General features: G+C 37.5%; 1 protein-coding gene and 1 gene segment (V, D, J or C); both read left to right on the plus strand.

The window, feature by feature from the left end:
- The first annotated feature begins 3032 nt into the window (after positions 1-3032).
- LOC127531723 (uncharacterized) overlaps positions 3033-23544 on the plus strand; it is a 66996-nt gene continuing 46484 nt past the window's right edge. Inside the window, exons 1-2 of the mRNA XM_051941559.1 lie at positions 3033-3075; positions 3172-3470. Of these exons, the coding sequence (XP_051797519.1) occupies positions 3033-3075; positions 3172-3470 (342 nt within the window). The remainder of the gene's footprint in view (positions 3076-3171; positions 3471-23544) is intronic.
- LOC110971725 (Ig heavy chain C region, membrane-bound form-like) lies at positions 6673-15414 on the plus strand. The segment is given in 7 exon segments: positions 6673-7001; positions 10019-10303; positions 10430-10711; positions 10805-11104; positions 11300-11617; positions 13186-13325; positions 14130-15414. Coding segments are annotated over 7 exon segments (1401 nt in total).

Below are 23544 nucleotides of genomic sequence, written 5' to 3' on the forward strand. Positions count from 1 at the left end.
AGACCAGGAATGAATTCCCATCAGTTCACTGTTCAAGAAAGAAACAGCTTATTTATCAATAAAAATGGCATTGCTTATCATAATTTGCAATAATATTATTAACTAATACTATGAAGCCTTATATATAGTGTTGTTGGATCTACTTGAATACAGTGTTTTAGGACAGAAGAGCTCTCGTTAGTTCACCTTTACCATGATATATTCTGTGCATTTTGAATTGTATGTATTCACTTTACTTTGGTGTCTATTTTTAAAGTCATGAATAATTATGATTGGTACAGACAGGCTCCTGGAAAAGGACTGGAGTGGATCGCCTGGATAACTATTGGCAGTGGTAACAAATTCTACTCTCAGTCAGTTCAAGGTCGGTTCACCATCTCCAGAGACAACAACGTACAGCAGCTGTATCTGCAGATGAACAGTTTGAAGACTGAGGATTCTGCTGTTTATTATTGTGCTCGAAGACTGACTGAAGTTGTGTTAGCAGCTGTACAAAAACCTGCAGTTGTCATTTCTTCATATTGAACAGCCAAAGTATTTCTTACATGTTTTCTATCAAATAGTTTGTTTTACATTCATTGTAATTTTTAATATTTTTGTGTTTTCTTTTACATATATGTTTGAATTTGTCCCTGAGAAAAATACATGAAAATTGTAAAAAAAAAAAAAAAAAAAAAAACCCAAAGAAAACAACATTATTACTCGAGATGAAGCCCATTAAAAACTTTATTTTTGCTGAAACTAAGCTGCAAATGCACTGAATTTTCAAAAATTGTGTTGTTTCAATAAAGATAATTTCTGAGAAAATGTTCCCGAAAGTTGAAAAACTAAACATCTTGTCATGTGTGTATGCATCTGTAGGGAACGTGCATATTAAGAGGCCCCAAACTTTCCATAGGAAATCTCACCTCATATAAAAACAAGCTCTCTCTGGAGGGGGGACCTTGAGAAAACACACAAGGGGCTCCAAAGTGGATTTTTATGGCACCAGAGATATCCCCACCATCCACCAGAGCATTATAAATTCAGTTATAATGACATCTGACCCTGGTTAAGAAAACCTCCTTTCGGCAAACAAAGACCCATGGATTTCGGTTATAATCTTACACAGGAAGGACACCCAGATCTCCTGCAGAGAACTGTAGTTTCACAGAACTTTCACACCTTCTAAAATCACCATTTGAATGACTATGTTCTCACTTCTGCCTGAATGCTTTGTATTTGTTGTCCACACAACACCTTCTGTGGACCTAAACCCCCTCTTTTGAATCTCTGCTCTGGCTCCTCTCTGTGTCTCTCCCATCAGATAAGGAGCCATAAATTTTAAGGACCTCCTGTTGCCCCTGAGGGGCTGCAGAAAGACTCTCTCTGTTCAGTTCACAGGACTTTCTTAAAACTCACATTTTTGATATATATCTTGTGATTTTGTGGTTTCCAATGTCATAATAAGAACTTTTTTTTAAAAAATCAAGTCCGGTGTTTCTAGCATACACCTGTCCTAAGATATTAATTTTGAGGGTTAACTCCCGCACAATACAATTTCTTCCACAGCTGAACATTGCTCCACAGGACAATGAGGATAAAGCGGTGTATAGAGAATGGATGGATGGATTGACTAAATGAAGTTAAAGGGACTTTAGAAGGAAGTCAGTGAGGCATCAATCTTTTCTCTTTCTATCACTGACTCTATGACAAGGCAAATATATAAGCATCAAAGAAGGCATCATCTAATAATTTAGCTCAAAATATCATCGTCAATTATTTTGTTTATTTTTATACTGGGCCCCTTCTTATCTATGAAAGTTTATGTCCAAGTTATTTTCAGCTACTAAATCACATGTTCTTACCTTCTCTTTTTGAATGAATGCAGAGATTATCAGTTTTGTGTTTGTATCTCTTTCTTTTCTAAACTGTGTTTCAAACTATCCATCCTCTATACACCGCTTTATCCTCACTAGGATCGCGGGGGGTGCTGGAGTCTATCCCAGCTGACTCGGGCGAAGGCAGGGGACACCCTGGACAGGTCACCAGTCTGTCACAGGGCAACATATACAGACAAACAATCACACCTACGGACAATTTAGAGTAACCAATTAACCTCAGCATATTTTTGGACTGTGGGAGGAAGCCGGAGTGCCCGGAGGAAACCCACACATGCACAGGGAGAACATGCAAACTCCATGCAGAAAGATCACAGGACCACTCTGGGATTTGAACCGGGGATCTTCTTGATGCAAGGCGAAAGTGCTAACCACTTACTCCACTGTGCAGCCCCTGTTTCAGACTATTAAATATCCAAATTCAAACTTGAAATGTATTCTGCAATATTCCTATTTTCTAAATTAACCTGAGCTGATTTTTTTTAAGTTTTAAGACATATTTGGACTATGAAACTGAACATAGCAGTCCTAAAAGTTTATTAATTAGGCATTTCAAGAAATGTGACCAAAATAGAAAGAACAACATTTGTATCTTTTCTATTCACTACACTACCCTGCGTGTCCCATAGCGCCCCATGCAGCATTTTTAACAAAAATCCCCTGCAGCATGTTTAACCTACGTCCACAAAATTTTATAGGAATATGTAGCATATCAGGATGCACAGAAAAGCCTCCTGGAGCCATATCCTAAACCCACCAGGAGGTCCGCCATCTTGGATTCATTGTGACAATTTTGGTGATTTTTGTCATCTTCATAGGGAAAACTCCAAAAGAACTCACATTTTGTCAGTGTAAGCAACAGGCATGAGAGATGAAATGCTATGTTAGTACACACTACAACGTGTACACTATGACATGCACTCTACAACGTGCACTAACTTCTAGACACGGTACTGTCTATTCAAAACTTAGGCAGCAAATAAAGTTTAGAAATCAGAATGAAAAAGTGAAATTTTTAGGTATTTTTGTTCATTCAAGAGGGCACACAGTTTACACCAAAAGCTGATCTCATTTCAGTTTATTCAACAATATGCAAATAAAGCTCACATAAAAGGAAACCAGAGCTCACATCAGTTGAGCTCCAACATCAACATGTTCTCTGCAGCTCTGATTCTGCTGCTGGCTGCTGGATCCTGTGAGGAGCTTTCACTGGATTCACACTCATCAACACATTACAAACACTCAGTAATATGATGAATGCTGGAGATAATGTTGATTTGTGTCTCCACAGGTGTGAACAGTATTGATCTCATCCAGCCAGACTTAATGCTTGTGCAGCCTGGACAGACTCTGACCATCACCTGTCGTGTGTCTGGGTATCCTGTAGCTGATGACAGCTATGCAATAAGTTGGATCAGGAAGTATGAAGAAAAACCTATGGACTGGATTTTCCATATGTGGGGTGGAGGTTTCTTAAATTACGATACCAGTTTGAGGAGCAAGTTTAGCTACAGCCGAGACATGTCTGCAGGAACAGTGACAATAACAGGACAGAACCTGCAGTCTGAGGACACAGCTGTTTATTACTGTGTGCGACATTGCACAGTGATACAAATCACCATGCAGACCTGCACAAAAACTCAACAACCAGCAGTATCAGTAGTGTCAACATAAGACTTAAACCAGGAGCATTTTAATATGTTTTGCTCAATTAAGGAAATGCAATTGATTACAACTTAACAGCAATTTCAGTAAATACTCAGCAACCAACAAGATAAAACACACTGAAGATGTGAACATGAAAGAAGACAATACTAATTTCTTAGATTATATTTTTTTTATTCTATTTTTTGGTCTTTGTCATTATGAAGAACACTTTTTCCCTTATTATGAGAAGGATGAATAAATATTTTTAATTTACTGACAAAGTACTTCACTTTTTGTGTTGGTGTTTATTTTCTTACAAGTTTTTTTTTTATTTTTTAAACAGTATGTAACAACTCTGCTGCTTACATATCTGTCTCTAAAGTAGATGCTAAGATTTGTTAGCATTCAGCTTTTGTTACTATTTATGTAGCTGTTGCCAAGACGACTGTTTCCTCGCTGGTTAAATCCTCTCAGAGGCCACACAGAAATGGAAGAACATAGAAGTCTAAGAACATTTGAAAGCCACGAGGATACAGGAAGTCAGAGCTGAACACAAAACACTGCAGATGTCCCTGTGGTACACCATTTTAAAATCAGTCAAATTTATGTTTCCAAAGACAAACTATGGGTCACAGGAGGAAAATGTTCGAGAAATGTTTCTGCTGGTACCTGTTCAGAAAAAAATAGTACAGATGTATAAATATTAATTTGATGTTACTAGGAAGGTTCCCGCAATAAAATTATGACTGTGGCTCTGGACTCTGAGGGTAACTTGTTTATCTGTAACAAACCAGAGAAAACGTTAACGCCCTTGTAGTGACAAATGGCTTTGGTTTTATTTGATTTGATTACATTTATGTTTAGATTGAGATTTACAAGAAATATGTTATGTGCTGCTGTGTGGAGGGAAGACTGCTGTTGAAAAGCACCTTAATTGTATTTGCAAACCAAATGTGATTGCATTTTTTGTTCATATAGCAGTACTTTACAAAAAAGTGTGCAATACACTACTTTTAAGTTTATTATTTCTTTTTATGCAAACAATGTGATTAATTGCAGAAAATCATGTGATTAGTCGCGATTAAAAATTATAATCGCTGCCTACCACTAAAATATATCCAAAAATGACAGCCACCAGTTGTTTAGTGATATGGCAAAGAAAGATGAGGAACAGATCTTGAAGTAATTTCCAATTCTAAAATAAAATTAAAATAAATATAAAGATGACAATAACATAAAACTTAGTACAGTAATGACATATATTGACAAATTAGTTGGTCACAAAAATGTGCAAACTTAAAAAATCATTGTTGGATGTAATTCAGGTTTTGTTTCAGTCTTACTGCTCATGACAGTATAAGTCTGCTTACTTCTCAGTGCAGCCAGCAGTGTTTGGTTTTTGTGCTGGGGTTAAACACAGTGAGCGGTGACTGGGCTGCACTGAGAAAAACATCCATGCAAAAACCTGTAAAACACTCTTCTGTTCTAAGGATTAAAAAAATCACAGGTGAAAGTGTTCCTCACTGAAGTAAGAGGTAAGTGTTGTGTTTGCATTTTATAACAAACAGATTTATTGTTAAAAGTTAGTTAATTAGCAGTTCAAAGCCGTAGCTAGAGTAGAGATAAACATGTTAGCATGAAGCTAAACTCAACTTCAACAAATGACTAAGAATAAAAATAAAACATCTGCTCAGAGCATGACAACACGTGTTTTTATGAGCAGAATTTCTGCAGATTTCACACATTAATGAGGATTTTGAAGCGCTTTCCAGGAGCTCCAGGTTTTTGTTGAGGCAGTGAGTGAAGATGAAACACTGTGATGCTTTCGACTACTGGGGTCGTGGGACTGAAGTCACAGTAACTTCAGGTAAGTCACATTTAAACGTCATATTTGCTGTGACTTTTAATTTCTCTTTCACTCTTTCACTTTTAACTTCTCTTTTTTAAATTGGGCTTATTAACAGTAGAGAAGATCCACTCGTGCATCTTATAGAAATCTACACTGACAGAGCAGATGAAACAGAGCGTCAGAAAAAACTCATTCACAAGCATTAATGTAGGATGTGGTCATTATATAAGTAAATATTTTATTGTTTAGGATTAAATTAAATCAGTGAAGGAGGCTGACCTTTTACTAAGTATGTCTTTTGAACTTCTGATAGTATTTATATTTTCCTTATTTGTGTTCAGATAAACATAAATAATCAAAACACAATAATTTATCATAAAACTTATTAAAAGTTGCATTTGAAAGTGTGAGATTAAAAAAGTTATAGTTATTATTTAGTTGCTTTTCTTCGTACCCACTGAGGACAACTATGATGGCACAATTTCACAACTGAGATACAAACCATCAATCAGTCGTAATTGTTTTATTAAGGCTTGCATTTTTTAGTTATATAGAATATGTGACAAGTTGCAAATTATTTATTCCATAAAATGCTACAATATTGTCAATAAATGTTAAATATTTCATTTACTGTTATTTTTGAACTATAAAAACAGCGAATCGTCACATTTTAGCACCTTGACTCATCAAATTTTTTGCTATAAAATGACTTAAATGAGTCTTCAAAACACAAAATTATCAAAATAATTAAGCAGATCTTCCCAGCTGAGACAGAAACAACCAATCAATCGTGAAACTTGTTTCATTCACTTTTGTGTTTTTTAGTTATTTACAGAATATGTGACAAGTTGCAGATTATTTACTTCATAAATTACCACAAAATAGTTAATAAATGTTAAGATATTTGATCTATTGTTATTTTTGACCTATTCAAACAGTGAATCGTCCCATTTTAGAGGCTTGACTCATCAAAATCGTGACTTTTTTGCTGTAAAAATGACTTTTCAAAAGATTTTTCAAAACACAGAATTATCAAAAAAATGAGTAGACTGATGGCAGATCTTCACAGTTGAGATAAAATGATCAATCAGTAGTGAAAATTGTTTTATTCAACAGTTTCTTATTTGTTTGAGTTTTGTTTGGAGTTGAAGAGTTTTTGTACCAGGGTTAGTCATAGTGGGGTGGGGTGGGCTGGGGCACTGTGATGTACCACCGTACAAAAACCTGAAACCCAAAATCTTCACACTCATCCATAAACTGGATTAAAAATGATGAGAGAAAATATTTCTTGTTGGAATATGAGGTAACTGTTGTGTTCATTCAGTTCTACTAGTTTGAAGTTCATTTATTACAAGTTTAAAGCCACTGTTGGTGCACAGATGTAAATGTTGTCCTCCAGGAAATCTTAATTTCAAGAAATGAATGCCAGTCAATAAATAGGATCTGCTCAGAGGATGACAGCACATTGTTTGTATTCCCAGGATTTCTGCAGATTTCACACATTAATGAGGATTTTGAAGAGTTTTCCAGGAGCTCCAGGTTTTTGTTGAGGCAGTGAGTGAAGATGAAACACTGTGCTGCTTTCGACTACTGGGGTCGTGGGACTGAAGTCACAGTAACTTCAGGTAAGTCACATTTAAACATCATATTTGCTGTGCCTTTTAATTTCTCTTTTCAATTTTAATTTGAGTTTATTAATAGTAGAGAAGATCAACTCGTGCATCTCATAGAAATCTACACTGACAGAGCAGATGAAACAGAGTGTCAGAAAAAACTCATTCACAAGCCTTAATGTAGGATGTGGTCATTATATAAGTAAATATTTTATTGTTTAGGATTAAATTAAATCAGTGAAGGAGGCTGACCTTTTACTAAGTATGTCTTTTGAACTTCTGATAGCATTTATATTTTCCTTATTTGTGTTCAGATAAACATAAATAATCAAAAGAAAATAATTTATCAAAAACTTATTAAAAGTTGCATTTGAAAGTGTGAGATTAAAAAAGTTATAGTTATTATTTAGTTGCTTTTCTTCGTACACACTGAGGACAACTATGATGGCACAATTTCACAACTGAGATACAAACCATCAATCAGTCATAATAACTGTCTTATTCACTCTTGTGTTTTTTAGTTAATTACAGAATACATGACAAGTTGCAAATTATTTATTCCATAAAATGCTACAATATTGTGAATAAATGTTAAGATATTTAATTTACTGTTATTTTTAACAGGTAAAAACAGTGAATTGTCACATTTTAGCACCTTGACTCATCAAATTTGTGTCTTTTTTGACGTAAAAATGACTTAAATGAGTCTTCAAAACACAAAATTATCAAAATAATTTAGCAGATCTTCCCAGCTGAGACAGAAACAACCAATTAATTGTTAAAATTCTTTCATTTACTTTTGTGTTTTTTAGTTATTTACAGAATATGTGACAAGTTGCAGATTATTTACTTCATAAATCACCACAAAATAGTTAATAAATGTTAAGATATTTGGTTTATTGTTATTTTTGACCTATTCAAACAGTGAATCGTCCCATTTTAGAGGCTTGACTCATCAAAATCGTGACTTTTTTGCTGTAAAAATGACTTTTCAAAAGATTTTTCAAAACACAAAATTATCAAAAAAAAACTGATGGCAGATCTTCCCAGTTGAGTAGTTCAGTAGTGAAAATTGTTTTATTCAACAGTTTCTTATTTGTTTGAGTTTTGTTTGGAGTTGAAGAGTTTTTGTACCAGGGTTAGTCATAGTGGGCTGGGGCACTGTGATGTACCACCGTACAAAAACCTGAAACCCAAAATCTTCACACTCGTCCATAAACTGGATTTAAAAATGATGAGAGAAAATATTTCTTGTTGGAATATGAGGTAACTGTTGTGTTCATTCAGTTCTACTTGTTTGAAGTTCATTTATTACAAGTTTAAAGTCATTGTTGGTGCACAGATGTAAATGTTGTCCTCCAGGAAATCTTAATTTCAAGAAATGAATGCCAGTCAATAAATAGGATCTGCTCAGAGGATGACAGCACATTGTTTGTATTCCCAGGATTTCTGCAGATTTCACACATTAATGAGGATTTTGAAGAGTTTTCCAGGAGCTCCAGGTTTTTGTTGAGGCAGTGAGTGAAGATGAAACACTGTGCTTATTTCGACTACTGGGGTCGTGGGACTGAAGTCACAGTAACTTCAGGTAAGTCACATTTAAACATCATATTTCCTGTGACTACTTCATTATCATCTTTTTTTTATTATTTTAAAACTAGTTTGTTGATGGTATTCATGTTTTAATGGAGCTCTCTGGCAATTAAAAAAGTCCTGCTCAAACATTCATGCAGAATGTTTAATTTGATCTTAATTTTATTGCTGCTGGCTAGAAAATGAGCGTTCACATGTCTGTGTGCACGATTTAAATATATATTACATCCTATTATTTTGATAGTTAATATTAAATGTTAGGTTGAATATATACTGCCAGTCAAAAGTTTGGACACACCTTCTCTTTCAATGGTTTTATTTACTTTTTTAATGCATTGTAGATTAATACTGAAGACATCAAAACTATTAAAGAATACATGTGGATGTGTGTTGTAAGCAAAAAAGTGTGAATCTTCAGTATTAATCTACAATGCAGAAAACAATCCAAATAAATATAAAAAAGCGTTGAATGAGAAGTTGTGTCCAAACTTTAGACTGGTAGTGTGTACATCATTTATATAAAATACAGCACAATCAACAAGCAATCATGTATATCACATAAACACATAATATCTTTGATAAACAGTCAATTTTTACCTAAATGACACAGGCAGACAAACTCTACAGAGAACAAATGTACATTTAATGTTGCAGCAAAGGTCAAACTTTATCTTCCCAAACAGGTTTTGTGTTTCTTTTTATGGTTTTATCTGCACTGTAAATAAGTCTAAGCATTAGATGTTCACATAAAAGCTGATAATGGAGCACATCACAAATATTTCAAAGGTCTAAATTCCACAAAGAAGTGAAGGAAGCTGTTGTTTTACAAAATGTGTCCTCTGAATTTGTAATGTTATTCTTAGATTCCTTATTTATTGAAAGAACTTGGGAAATCTTCCATTTAAAATTGTGAAGTTGAGAGAATGAAGCATTCTGTTTAGTTTTTCTTGTTATGAATTACAATCAGCTTTTAGAAAAGCTGCTGATGATCTGTATGTTTTTCATTTTGAATTATTCACTGTTGTTTAAAAGTTTGGGGTCACTTAGAAATGTCCTTATTTTGAAACAAAATATTTTCATTCAGTGAAGATAACATTAAATTAAAAAAAAAATCCAGTGTAGACATTGTTAATGTGGTAAATGACTGTTCTAGCTGGAAACGTCTGATTTTTAATGGAATATCTCCATAGGGGTACAGAGGAACATTTCCAGCAACCATCACTCCTGTGTTCTAATGCTACATTGTGTTAGCTAATGCTGTTGAAAGGCTCATTGATGATTAGAAAACCCTTGTACAGTTATGTTAGCACATGGATAAAAGTTTGAGTTTTCATGGAAAACATGAAGTTGTCTAGGTGACCCTAGACTTTTGACTGGTCGTGTAGATATTCATGGATTTGAAATTTTCCAACTTTAAAATTATTGTTCTTTCACAGCAACACCTACATTGCCAGATGTGTTCCCTTTGGTTTCCTGTAAATCTGCGACTGAAAATGAAGTCACTCTCGGCTGTCTTGCGTACGGCTTCTACCCAAAAAGTGCCACTTTCATGTGGACTAGTGCCAGCGGGACCAAACTGGACTCTCACCAGTATATTTCATATCCCAGTAACAACAACACATATACAGGAGTCAGTGTGATCACAGTATCAGAGTCTGATTCTTCGGCTTATAAATGTTCTGTGAATCACCCTGAAGGCAACAGATCTGTGACAGTCAAACGTAAGTAGTATTTATTTTGAGAAAATTTCCTTTTAGTTTCAAATGTGTCTCACACAGAATAAAGTTAACATCAAAATATAATATAAAGTAGATTTTTTTTGTCTTATTTTCCCTCCACGGGTTCAGGCGTGTTCTCTCCAGAGGTGACTTTGCTATCAGTGCCGAGTGAAGACAAACAGGCCCTGGTGTGCACCATTGAGAAGCTTTCCTCTGAAACACTTTCAGTCAGTTGGAAAAAGAATGGGGTGTCTGAAACTGGCTTCATGGATGGGAAATCCAAAAAAACTGGAGACGTATATTCAACTGTCAGTGTCCTAAAAGTCACCAAAGCAGATTGGGACAGTAACGCTGTTTACACATGTGAGGTGACTCACGATGGATTGACTTATACAAAGACAATCTCAAAAGGTAACGTGCTAATATGATTATTACTAAATACTATCATATTCTTGTGTTTTTCTGATCGCAAATGTTAAAATGTCGTCTCTTTCCCTCATGTAGCTCCCATCACAGTGACACTCAACCCTCCGAGTCCAAAAGACATTTTCAGCAACAACCAGGCAGTGTTGGAGTGTGTGGTTACCGGAGAGGACAGCGACGTGCTATCAAAAACTACAATCACTTGGCAGATTGACGGACAGCCTGCGACAGAAAACATTACAAGCGACAGCCAGGCAAAGAGAAAAAGCAGCAAACTGACTCTTACTTTGACTGCCTGGGCCGGAGTCAGCAAAGTGAGATGTTCTGCCAAAACAAAAGATATGACGCCAGTAATCGAAGATCTGACTGTCCACAAAGGAGGTATGTAACTGAATGAAAAAGAACGAACGATGAAGCACTAACCTGTAGTCAACATACACATTAAATATAAAGGTGCGTCAACAAAGGAGTGATTTGTTGGATGATAACTTCTGTCAGTCAAACTAGAGCTGTAGCTACACTGTGATGCTCAGAGTTGACCGAAAGCATCCCTGATAAACTGAACATCTCTTTCAGATGGGACAGAGCCAAAAGTGACAGTTCACATCCTTCCAGAGCAGGACATCAACCAAGAAGTCACTCTGGTGTGTCTGGTCTCCAGCTCCATGCTGCAGGATTACTACATCACCTGGACAGAAGACAACGGACAAACCACCGGAATCTATACCAATGGCATCAACTTCCCCCCACAGAAGACTAAAAACGGCTACTCAGTGACAAGTCTGTACGCCACCACCAAGAAGAAGTGGAACGATGGCTACATGATCAAATGCCACGTCTGGCCTGCTGGCAGAAAAGACAAAGTGAAACCTCATGGAGTGTCCAAGGACATGGGTAATGCCATTGAGTGTTAAACGGTGTAGATTTAGCTTCAGATGTGGTGTTTGTTCATGTGTGATTTTGTCTCTGTGTGAATTTTGTCCCATGAAAACTTGTGCAGTCTGTGATGTGGTGAATTGGTGTTAAGAGTCATTCCAGAATTGGAGGACATTTTACATCCCACCCGTCAAATTTAAAATAATCCATGTACAAAATATTAAAACATAAAATAACTAGGAGAAAAGAATGTTTGAAAATATTTTTTAAAATACCAAATAAGTCCGGAGATTCCCCTAAAATGCCATTTTCTCTTGTTCCACCCCCTTGATGACTACATTGAAATTTAATTAAAGTCTCTTGTAATTGTGGGAAAACATTTTTTTAAACAACATAATATTTTAAATAATAATTATCATGCATAGAACGTGTTTCCCACAACAACATGTTAGCATAACCTTTTTATCCGGTAGAAGTAGAAGAAAACAATTAATCACATGAAACACCGGAATTAACATCATCTAACAGTTTTCCGAAAGAATAGCAAAGCTATGTCCTCTCTTCTATTTTTCATATTTTCAGAACATTATCAGCCTTGATTGAATGTCTCACTCTACCTCATATTATCAGGATCAGACTCATTCTTTGGACTGTTTTCCATCAGTCAGTTTGTCCTCTTGGTCAGCAGTAACAGCTAGCTAAATATCTAGCTTCTACTGCTGAGAAAAAGATCACATTAGCATGGATTAGCAACCCTGTTACTGTTATTAGAGTAGGGTTAGCAAACAACAAAATAAACATGGAAGAAAAATGGTGCCATTGATGAGTTTATTACCTAGTATTGATGAATATGTAGCAGAAAATTGTTAAAGAGAAGGTTAATTTTTCAAAAAATTTGAAGTCTAAATGTCCCCCAGCTCTAGAATGACCAACATCTGTGTTTTCTTTGTCATCATGCTGTGTTTCAATCTGTCTTTGTCGTTTTGTGGAGCAGCTCGATATATGTGCTGAGTGTTTTCAATAAATGTTGCATGGAGACTCTGTTGTCATATGTGTGTGCATGAATGAAACACAACGAACACAAACGGACTCTTTGCAGGACACACAAAACCTTTCTGTCAACATTTAATTCATAAAAGAGAAGAAAAATTAATTATATGAAACATCTTTGAACACGGGCTGCACAGTGTCGTACTGGTTAGCACTTTCGCCTTACAGCAAGAAGATCCCCGGTTGAAATCCCGGGGTGGGCCAGGGATCTTTCTGCATGGAGTTTGCATGTTCTCCCTGTGCATGTGTGGGTTTTCTCCGGGCACTCCGGCTTCCTCCCACAGTCCAAAAATATGCTGAGGTTAATTGGTTACTCTAAATTGTCCGTAGGTGTGATTGTGTGTCTGTATATGTAGCCCTGCGACAGACTGGCGACCTGTCCAGGGTGTCTCCTGCCTTCGCCTGAGTCAGCTGGGATAGACTCCAGCACCCCCCGCGACCCTAGTGAGGATAAAGCGGTGTATAGAGGATGGATGGATGGATCTTTGAACACATGCACACAACTCATCTAACCACATATACTGTACCTTCCTCAGACATTCCTTTGGAGTTTCTGAGCTCCACAGAGGGATCCACTGATGAGGATGAGCTCAGCAGCCTCTGGTTCACATCCTCCTGCTTCATTTTCCTCTTCATATTCTCTCTCTTCTATAACATGATATTCAGCCTGGTCAAGGTAAACACATAGGCTTTTTCTGTTTTTCAGCTTCATTAACGTATAAAATCTGTATGAGCTCTGGAACCAGATGCATGCAAAAGGCAAAAAAAAAAAGAGTATATGAAAGGAAAAACAAAATGAAAAGTTGTAGAACAAATTCCTATTATCTAAACAATAAAAATATTACACATAAGGGTAAAAAAATATTCTTTGCATAGTTTTTCTCTAATTTTGATCATTTATCCTCAACTTCACAAACAAGCAAATGGATAAACTCTAAATGCCCATAAATGTGTATTTTTTTTTTTGGCTTCTTACAGTGAAAAATTCCCAACAGACATAATCTTGAAAACTTTGTAAATAAGAACACTAATTTTGCTCTATTAAATTACCAAAAAAAATGCCAAAAAATAACAAAACATCTTAAATAATTATAAAACTGTTTTATCTGAATACAATGAACCTGTTTTTTTTTAATAAATTTGAAATTTAGAATATTTTTTAGTGTCTAAAACCACAGAAAATATGCTGATTTTGTCTGTTTAGATGCACAAATACGACATTACACATACTAAACAGTCACTGTATATGAATGAACTGTTTTAGGCTCCTTCCTCAAGAATGTTATTAAAACCATTTATTCAGTCAGACAGTTTATATGCTTTTAATCCTCATATATAAATCTACTGGCCAGACCTGAATAAGAAGAGAGATCAGTTCTGGTCATTTCTCTAACTTGTGAAAGTGATGAATTAAACAATCTGCATTCAACAACTGAATATAAAAAATAGATTTTAACTGTTTTTATGTTTTCTTTTTCAGATGAAGAAACAATAAAGGACGGACGGATGGATCTCAAAACGTGTGAATAATCAATAATCTGCTGTTTAATTGTGAAAATAAATGGTTTTGTCCAGTACAAGATGAAGTAAAAATATATTTCATACTTATTTAAAAAAATATTTTTCTTTCACATTATGATTGCAAAACATTTTTAGTTTAATTCAAGTGGAATTTCAGTAATTTCCAAATAGCACATTAGAATTAAATGCATGAGCATGTCTTTGCTTTTATCAGTAGTTCCACAGATATGATGCTTAATAAATAATATTTACGCTAACATTTTCTTCTGAAATTTGAACCACAATGCAGGCTTAAAAAGAGCCTCTAAAATAAGCTGCATGTGAATTCAGCGAAGCATAAACTTCTGTTATCAGTTGAGCTCTGCAGGTTTTCAGTTTCCTGCTGTTTCTAAACATGTCGTTTCTAGAGAGCCACTTCTCTTTCTCTGCACCTCTGGGACCACACCTGCAGCCGAAAACTTTGTAGAAACCGTCAGAAATGCAAATAGATTTCCTTGAAGGATGTTAACATCTGTCAGTATGTTAAAGTTTTGCATATTTGTCTGTTTTGAGGCATGAAGTGACTGACATGCATTCAGAGAGACGAGAAAAATGCTCAGAAATGTGGACACACAGAAGCATAAAAGGATGAAATATTTAGATCAGGGTGTCAAACTCATCTTAGTTCAGGGGCCACATTCAGCCCATTTTCAGTTCAATAAAATTTTATTTATATAGCACCAATTACAGTCAAATTGTCTCAAGACATTTTACAGAACCCACATGCCTGAACCCCAGAGCAGCCCTAAGGTGACAGTGGCAACAAAAACACCCTTTTAACAGGGAAGGAACCTTGAGCAGAACCCGGCTCTTTATGTAGGAGATCCATCTGTCTGCTGGCCGGACGGGCTGAGAGGGACATGTGGGGATATGAAAATACTGATGTAAAATAGGCCACCCCTTCAAAATGTATTTAATTGGTAATAATATTGTGCTATTCATCTTCAGTTTCCTTTTTTAAAATTATTTTCTTGTCTTTTCTATTAATGTACATTACTACTGAGCCACACATTTAGATTTGCTTTAGATGCAATTCATACAGTCCGCCACAAGAAGGAGGTGCTCTCATGGGAACCTCAGCAAGCTGCGGTGTAGAATAAGCAGGCTCTGCTGCACCATGAAAAAGCAGACAGACGGCCCAGATCCACAGCACGGCATTTATGTTTTGTGTTGTTATGTTTCAGAAATAAACCCATCAAAAGACACACTGACTTATGTCGTCAGTTAAGTGTGCAACAGACAGAAGAGGTAGAGGGAGAGAGAGGCCGAGGGGTAGAGGGGTAGAAAGGTGGAGGGATGGGAGAAGAGGGGGGTGGGGAACAAGGAACATATAACACACAGTTGTATATGTCACAGTAGAGATGGCAATTCAGTAGAATTGGCAATTGTCCTAGAAGAGATTGTGATTGGCATCTCTACTAGGAGAATTGCTAATTCTACTGAATTACCATCTCTACTGTGACATATACATGCATGATAAAATAGATGTTACATACAAAGTACAAGCTAATATTAAAATTGATTCATAGTTTACTGTTATGGTGTACGGCTCTGGCATTAAATACTCTACAGATATAACCGGTAAAATTCAAACAGTAAGTAGATGAGCATATTAAATATAGTGAGGGCGATGCAGAGTACACTGGTGGAAATGGCAGCTGGAAGCAGTGGGCTGGAGGAAGTTCAGCAGCAGCATCCCACAGTGGACATGATGGAGACTAGGACAGTTGCTGTGACAACAACCACAGATCAGAAGCATCCAGCTCAGAGATCAGGGACACTCAGAGAAACTCAATTTCATTTCAAGTGGTCCGAACCAGTAAAATCATAATGACAACCACAAATTTGTTTCCTTTGTTTTAGTGCAAAACTTCTAAAAATGTTCACATTTAAGGAATTATCTTTTTACAAAACATTTAACAACTTGAAATTCTGAAGAAAAATAAGTTCAGTTTCAACAACATTATGCCTCAGTTTATCATTTACACATTACAACTTACAGATCACAGAGTGTCTACAAAAGAACAAAACATTTTGTCATCTGGAACTGAATGAAATAAGCATTTTTACAGAAGCAAGAAATAAAACGACAAAAAGGTAGACAGAAAACACAACTGAGACTGTTAAGTGATAAACATTATGTGCGCCCTTACTTATTATGTCCACCAGGAGGCAGTAGTTACACAGTTGAGTGTCATTTGTTTGTTACTGACGTTATGCCTACTTTACCCAGAAGGCACTCTGAGCATTTTTTGTGAATGTGCGCGGCACAACAGCTCTCTGTTAAAAATAAATAAATGGATAAATGCTGAAGCATGAGCATGGATCAAGAATCCGTCATTTTTCCACCGCTGCACTCCTCCATGCAACAGGTTATGGGCCCAGCGTGACAGCTTGGAAAGGAGCAAGAAGAGTGGTAAAACTAAGAGGCTACTTGAAGCTAATGCTAACGGCGCAGAGAAGGACCCGAGAAAGAAAAGGCGGGTGTTCTACAAGCTGAACAGCACAAGGTTTGGAAACGGTGGACTCAAAAATAAGGTGGCAAAATGGCTGGAGGGGGAACACTACCCCAACAGATTATATTTGATGGATTAGAAGAAAAATACGATCTGTGGGAGACCAGATTCCTTAGCCGTTTACATGTCCTGAAGCTCAAGGACACCATTTTGAATGTGCCCACCAACGAAGCTGAAGTAGCTACAGACCCAGCAAAGAATGCAGACTGTTATGCACAATTAGTGAACGCACTAGATGATAAAAGCCTGTCACTAATAAGGCATGAAGCTGCTGAGGATGGGAGGAAAGCCCTAACAATATTAAGAGAGCATTACTCTGGCAAAAGCAAGCCCAGGATTTTAAACTTGTACACATCATTGACCACCATACGAATGGAAGGAAGTGAAACTGTCACTGACTACATGATTAGAGCGGAAAATATTATTTCAGCTCTACGTGATGCAGGAGAAAATATGAGTGATGGGCTGCTTGTAGCAACTGTTTTGAATGGACTGCCAGACTCATTCAGACCACTAGCGGTTCATGTCTCACAGAACGAAGATGATGTGACATTCAAAGATTTCAAGAGGAGACTGAGAGTCTTTGAAGAATCAGAGAAGATGAGGACGTCGGGATCGGCAGACAGCGTGATGAAAACTAGCACCAAACAAGCTAAACAAAGCACTAAGACACACAGGAAAGAAGGGGAAGCTGCTCTAGTGTGTTACAAGTGCGGAGAAAAAGGACACATCAGAACAAAGTGTACTCAAAAAGTGTGGTGCAATCACTGCCGAAGTAATACGCACGCCGAGGCCCTATGCAGAAAGAAAGGAAAAGGAGATGGAGCCAGGAAAGTTGCAGAAGCTAAAGAAAACACTGACCACGTGGATCTGTGCTTCATGACCAAGCAGACAAGCAACGATAGGCCACCAGCTAAAGTAAAGAAGAAAGGAATAATGGTGGACGCTGGCGCGACATCTCACATTATAAATGACCTAACAAAATTCAAGGACTTTGACACCACATTTCAGCCGGACACCCACTCAATCGAGCTGGCGGATGGGACAAAATGCAGTGGCATGGCCCAACGCAGAGGGACGGCATTGATCTACCTACTAGACAGCAATGGACAAGAACACAGAGCTCAGCTCCAGGATGCTCTGTATATGCCGACATACCCACACGACATTTTCTCAGTTGCACGAGCGACGAATGGAGGAGCGACAGTGACTTTCAAAAAGGAGGACAGTCACATGATTGGGAAAAGAGGCATCAGGTTTGATTTCTATCAGAATGGTAACTTGTTTTATTTGCCAACCGTTGAGAAAAATGTTGATAAATGCAGTGTGTGCCACGACCTGCAAGCGTGGCATGAGATTTTAGGGCACTGTAATTATGAAGATGTGCAAAAGCTACTGGGTGTGGTAAAAGGCATGGAGATTAAAGGTAGTACAGTCAGACCAACACAGCTATGTGAAATATGCACAAAAGGGAAATTTACACAGACAAGAAATAGGGAGGCAGACAGCAAAGCGACAGGGCCTTTACAGCTGGTCCATACTGATCTAGCCGGCCCAATGAAAACCCCTAGCATAGAAGGCCACAGGTATGCTATGTCTTTTACAGACGACTTTTCAGGGACAATGACAGTGTATTTTCTCAAATCCAAATCCGATGCCGTAAAGGCCACAGAGAGATTTTTGGCAGATTCAGCACCCTACGGAAAAGTCTTATGTATTCGTTCAGATAATGGTTCAGAGTACACAAGCTCAGAATTCAAAACACTGCTAAACAAAAATGGGATCAAACATGAAACATCTTGTCCATATTCGCCTCATCAAAATGGAACATCAGAAAGGGGTTGGCGAACACTCTATGAGATGGGGCGGTGCATGTTATTGGACAGCAAGCTACCAGACAGACTATGGAACCATGCTGTACAGACAGCTGCCTATGTAAGAAACAGGTGCTACAGTAGACGCACTAAAAAAAACCCTTATGAGATGCTTACAGGCAAGAAACCAGATATGTCTAAACTTCAAAAGTTTGGGTCAATGTGTTTCGCTTACACACAAGAGAAAGGCAAATTAGATCCAAGATGTGAACAGGGTCTATTCGTAGGCTACGACAAGAATAGTCCAGCTTATCTTGTGTATTTTCCAGACTCAGAGAAGGTTAAAAAATTCAGGTTAGTGAAATTCACAACCAAGACAGCTAAAGAAAAAGAAACACAAACACATGAGTCATATATTGAATGTCAGGACAGCGAGGTACATCAAAGGGTCTATGACTCTGAAGGAAATGATGACGGAGTGAAAAATGAAATTGGTCAAAATGTAGTTCAAGGTGATATTTCTGAGATCGAATGTGGACAACAGTCAAACATTGAGGCTGAAACCAGAAGATACCCACTAAGAGTTAAGAAAAAGCCTATGCGCTTACAAGACTATGACACTGATGATAAGTCAGACAGACTGGTAACATGTGTAGACTCTTGTTATAGAGCTGTTTGTGATATACCGCAAAATTACCAGGATGCTGTCAGATCAACTCAGTCACAACAATGGATTGAAGCAATGAATGATGAAATGCAGTCACTTAAAGAGAACGAGGTCTTCAAACTTACCCAGTTACCACCAGGCAAAACGACAGTGGGGGGTAGGTGGGTCTACGCGTTAAAAAGCGATGCTGATGGATCCGAGAAATATAAGGCCAGATTTGTTGCAAAAGGGTATAGCCAAAAGCAGGGCATTGACTACGAAGAGACATTCTCACCAACTGCCGACATGACGACTGTAAGGGTTGTATTGCAGAAGGCAGCACATGAAGATTTAATTCTACACCAGATGGATGTGAAATGTGCTTACCTAAATGCGAAAATTGACTGTGACATATATTTAGAACAACCTGAAGGTTATGCAGAATCAAGCACAGGAGAGAAACTGGTTTGGAAATTACAGAAATCCCTGTATGGTCTTAAACAATCAGGCAGGAACTGGAATGCTCTGTTACATGCCTACCTAACTGAAAATGGATTTAAACAGAATCCTGCTGACAACTGCCAATACACAAAGGAAAATCAAAATGAAAAAGTGATTGTGATTGTATGGGTGGATGATCTGATAATTGCCGGAAATAATGAAGAGGTTGTAAAATGTGTCAAAAGGATGCTTACAGAGAGGTTTAAGATGAAAGACCTAGGACGGTTGAATTATTTTCTAGGGATAGATTTTAGTCAATCAGAGGGTCAAGTCACAATGACACAAGAAAGATATGCGAACAAAATACTCTCTAGATTCGGGATGAAAGACTGTAAACCTAGAGAAACTCCATGCGAGTCTAAACTTGAGTTTTCGAACAGTGCTGAAAAGCTATCCGACTCAAAAATCTATCGAGAAGCAGTGGGAAGTTTAGTCTATTTAGCTACGTGCACTAGACCTGACTTAAGTTTTGTGGTCAGTAAGCTTTCTCAGCATCTCGCTGACCCAAGTGAAGAGCATTGGAACACTGTTAAACACGTCTTCAGATATCTTAGGTGTACAACTGACCGTGGTTTATGTTTCAAAAAGGATCACAAAAATGATCTTGGTCTAATAGTACACAGTGATGCTGACTGGGCTTCAGACGCCACAGACAGACGTAGTACCACTGGGTATTGTGTCAGCATGAGTGAGAGGAGCTCTCTCATTTCATGGAAAAGTCGAAAACAACCTACCGTGGCATTATCTACCTGCGAGTCGGAATACATGGCTTTAGCATCAGCCATACAGGAATGTATGTATCTACAACAGCTACTCAAGGGGATAGATAAATCTCACTATGCACAAACCAAAGTTTTTGATGATAACCAGGGGGCCATAGCTCTAGCCAGGAATCCCGTTAATCGTCAAAGATGCAAACATATTGATATCAAGTATCACTTTGTGCGAGAAACTGTGAATAGTGGTGAGATCAGTTTAGAATATTGTCCCACTGACCGCATGATTGCTGATATTATGACTAAACCAGCCACTAAGTTGCAACTCAAGAAGTTTGCACAATACCTGTTTGGAACACAAGAGTGAACAAAAGGGGGATCCGAGTTATGTAAGCCTATATTTTTCATTTTGTATTGAAGGTCTGAAAGAGCATATTTTGTTGTTCTATTTTTCCTACTATGTATGTACAAGTATAATACTCAATAAGTAATGAACGAGTGGGGGTGTTAAGTGATAAACATTATGTGCGCCCTTACTTATGTCCACCAGGAGGCAGTAGTTACACAGTTGAGTGTCATTTGTTTGTTACTGACGTTATGCCTACTTTACCCAGAAGGCACTCTGAGCATTTTTTGTGAATGTTGAACAATGTGCGCGGCACAACAGCTCTCTGTTAAAAATAAATAAATGGATAAATGCTGAAGCATGAGCATGGATCAAGAATCCGTCATTTTTCCACCGCTGCACTCCTCCACGCAACAGAGACAAAAAGATGATTTCACTCAAAATATACTTATAATTCAAAAGATTTATTCAAGGAGTATTCCACAGACAGTACTACTTCATGTTCAATTTGAAAGGTTGATTCCACCCAAAAGACTATTTATTACAATAATAATGATAACTTGGTTGCATGTGGACATACACACGTGGACAAAATTGTTGGTACCCCTCAGTTAAAGAAGGAAAAACCCACAATTCTCACTGAAATCACTTGAAACTCACAAAAGTAACAATAAATAAAAATTTATTGAAAATTAAATAATCAAAAACAGCCATTACTTTTGAATTGTTGATTAACATAATTATTTAAAAAAACAAACTAATGAAACAGGCCTGGACAAAAATGATGGTACCTCTATAAAAGATTGAAAACTATTTGACCAGAGTGACATGATTAACTCAGGTGTGTCATTTAATTGACATCACAGGTGTTTCCAAACTCATAATCAGTCAGTCTGCCTATTTAAAGGGAGACAAGTAGTCACCCTGCTGTTTGGTGAAAAGGTGTGTACCACACTGAACATGGACAACAGAAAGCGAAGGAGAGAATTGTCCCAGGACATCCGAAAAAAAATTATAGACAAACATCTTAAAGGTAAAGGCTATAAGACCATCTCTAAACAACTTGAAGTTCCTGTGACAACAGTGGCTCATATTATTCAGAAGTTCAAGACACACGGGACAGTAGCCAACCTCCCTGGACGTGGCCGCAAGAGGAAAATTGATGACAAATTGAAGAGACGGATCGTTCGAATTGTATCCAAAGAGCCCAGAGCAACCTCCAAAGAAATTAAAGGTGAACTCCAAGGCCAAGGTACATCAGTGTCAGATCGCACCATTCGTCGTTATTTCAGCCAAAGTGGACTTCATGGGAGACGACCAAGGAGGACACCACTGCTGGAAAAAAACTCATAAAAAAGCCAGACTGGAATTTGCAAAAATGCATGCTGACAAGCCACAAAGCTTCTGGGAGAATGTCCTTTGGACAGATGAGACCAAACTGGAGCTTTTTGGTAAGGCACATCAACTCTATGTTCATAGACTCAAAAACCAAGCATACGAAGAAAAGAACACTGTCCCTACGGTGAAACATGGAGGAGGCTCAGTAATGTTTTGGGGCTGCTTTGCTGCATCTGGCACAGGGTGTCTTGAAAGTGTGCAAGGTACGATGAAATCTGAAGACTATCAAGGCATTCTGGAGAGAAATGTGCTGCCTAGTGTCAGAAAGCTTGGTCTCAGTCGCAGGTCATGGGTCTTCCAACAGGACAACCATCCAAAACACACAGCCAAAAACACCCAAGAATGGCTGAGAGAAAAGCGTTGGACTATTCTAAAGTGGCCTTCTATGAGCCCAGATCTGAATCCCATTGAACATATGTGGAAGGAGCTGAAACATGCCATTTGGAGAAGACACCCATCAAACCTGAGACAACTGGAGCTGTTTGCTCATGAGGAGTGGGCCAAAATACCTGTTGACGGCTGCAGAACGCTCATTGACAAATACAGAAATCGTTTAATTGCAGTGATTGCCTCAAAAGGTTGTGCAACAAAATATTAAGTTATGGGTACCATCATTTTTGTCCAGGCCTGTTTCATTAGTTTGTTTTTTTAAATAATTATGTTAACCAACAATTCAAAATTGATGGCTGATTTTGATTATTTAATTTTCAATAAATTTTTATTTATTGTTACTTTTGTGAGTTTCAAGTGATTTCAGTGAGAATTGTGGGTTTTTCCTTCTTTAACTGAGGGGTACCAACAATTTTGTCCACGCGTGTATTGTCTGTAACTCTCTACCTCTTCTGTCCCTCTCAACCCATCCCCCCACACAAAGAGCCGGGATCTGCTCAAGGTTTCTTCCCCTTAACAGGGAGTTTTTTCTTGCTACTGTCACCTTAGGGCTTACTCTCTGGGTTCAGGCATATGGGTTCTGTAAAGCATCTTTAGACAATTTGACCTGTAACTGGCGCAATATAAATAAAATTGCATAAAACTGTGTAATTATCATACTTATGTCACCATAAAATGTAAAAACATAATGGAATCATCTGCTTTGGCCTCTGCAGTTTTTAGATCTCAAACAGGACAGTTTGACAGGCTGGAAAGAGGCAAAACACACAGAAGACTTTAGAGGCAGATATATTTATTTAACACAATAATAAGTCAATAAAAGCAACAACACTCTCTCCTCTACACACTCAAAAAGTTAATTAGTCTTGTGACTCTCTGATCTCACTCCCTCCTGAGAAACACACAGTGACAGACTTTAACATGTGTGAGTAGACATGACATCGATATATCTGAGAAACTCTCCAAACTATATTTTATTTTACACAGTTTCAACAAAGCTGAGCAACA

This window comes from Acanthochromis polyacanthus, chromosome 21, assembly GCF_021347895.1.
Source record: "Acanthochromis polyacanthus isolate Apoly-LR-REF ecotype Palm Island chromosome 21, KAUST_Apoly_ChrSc, whole genome shotgun sequence".
Classification (NCBI taxonomy): Eukaryota; Metazoa; Chordata; class Actinopteri; family Pomacentridae; genus Acanthochromis; species Acanthochromis polyacanthus.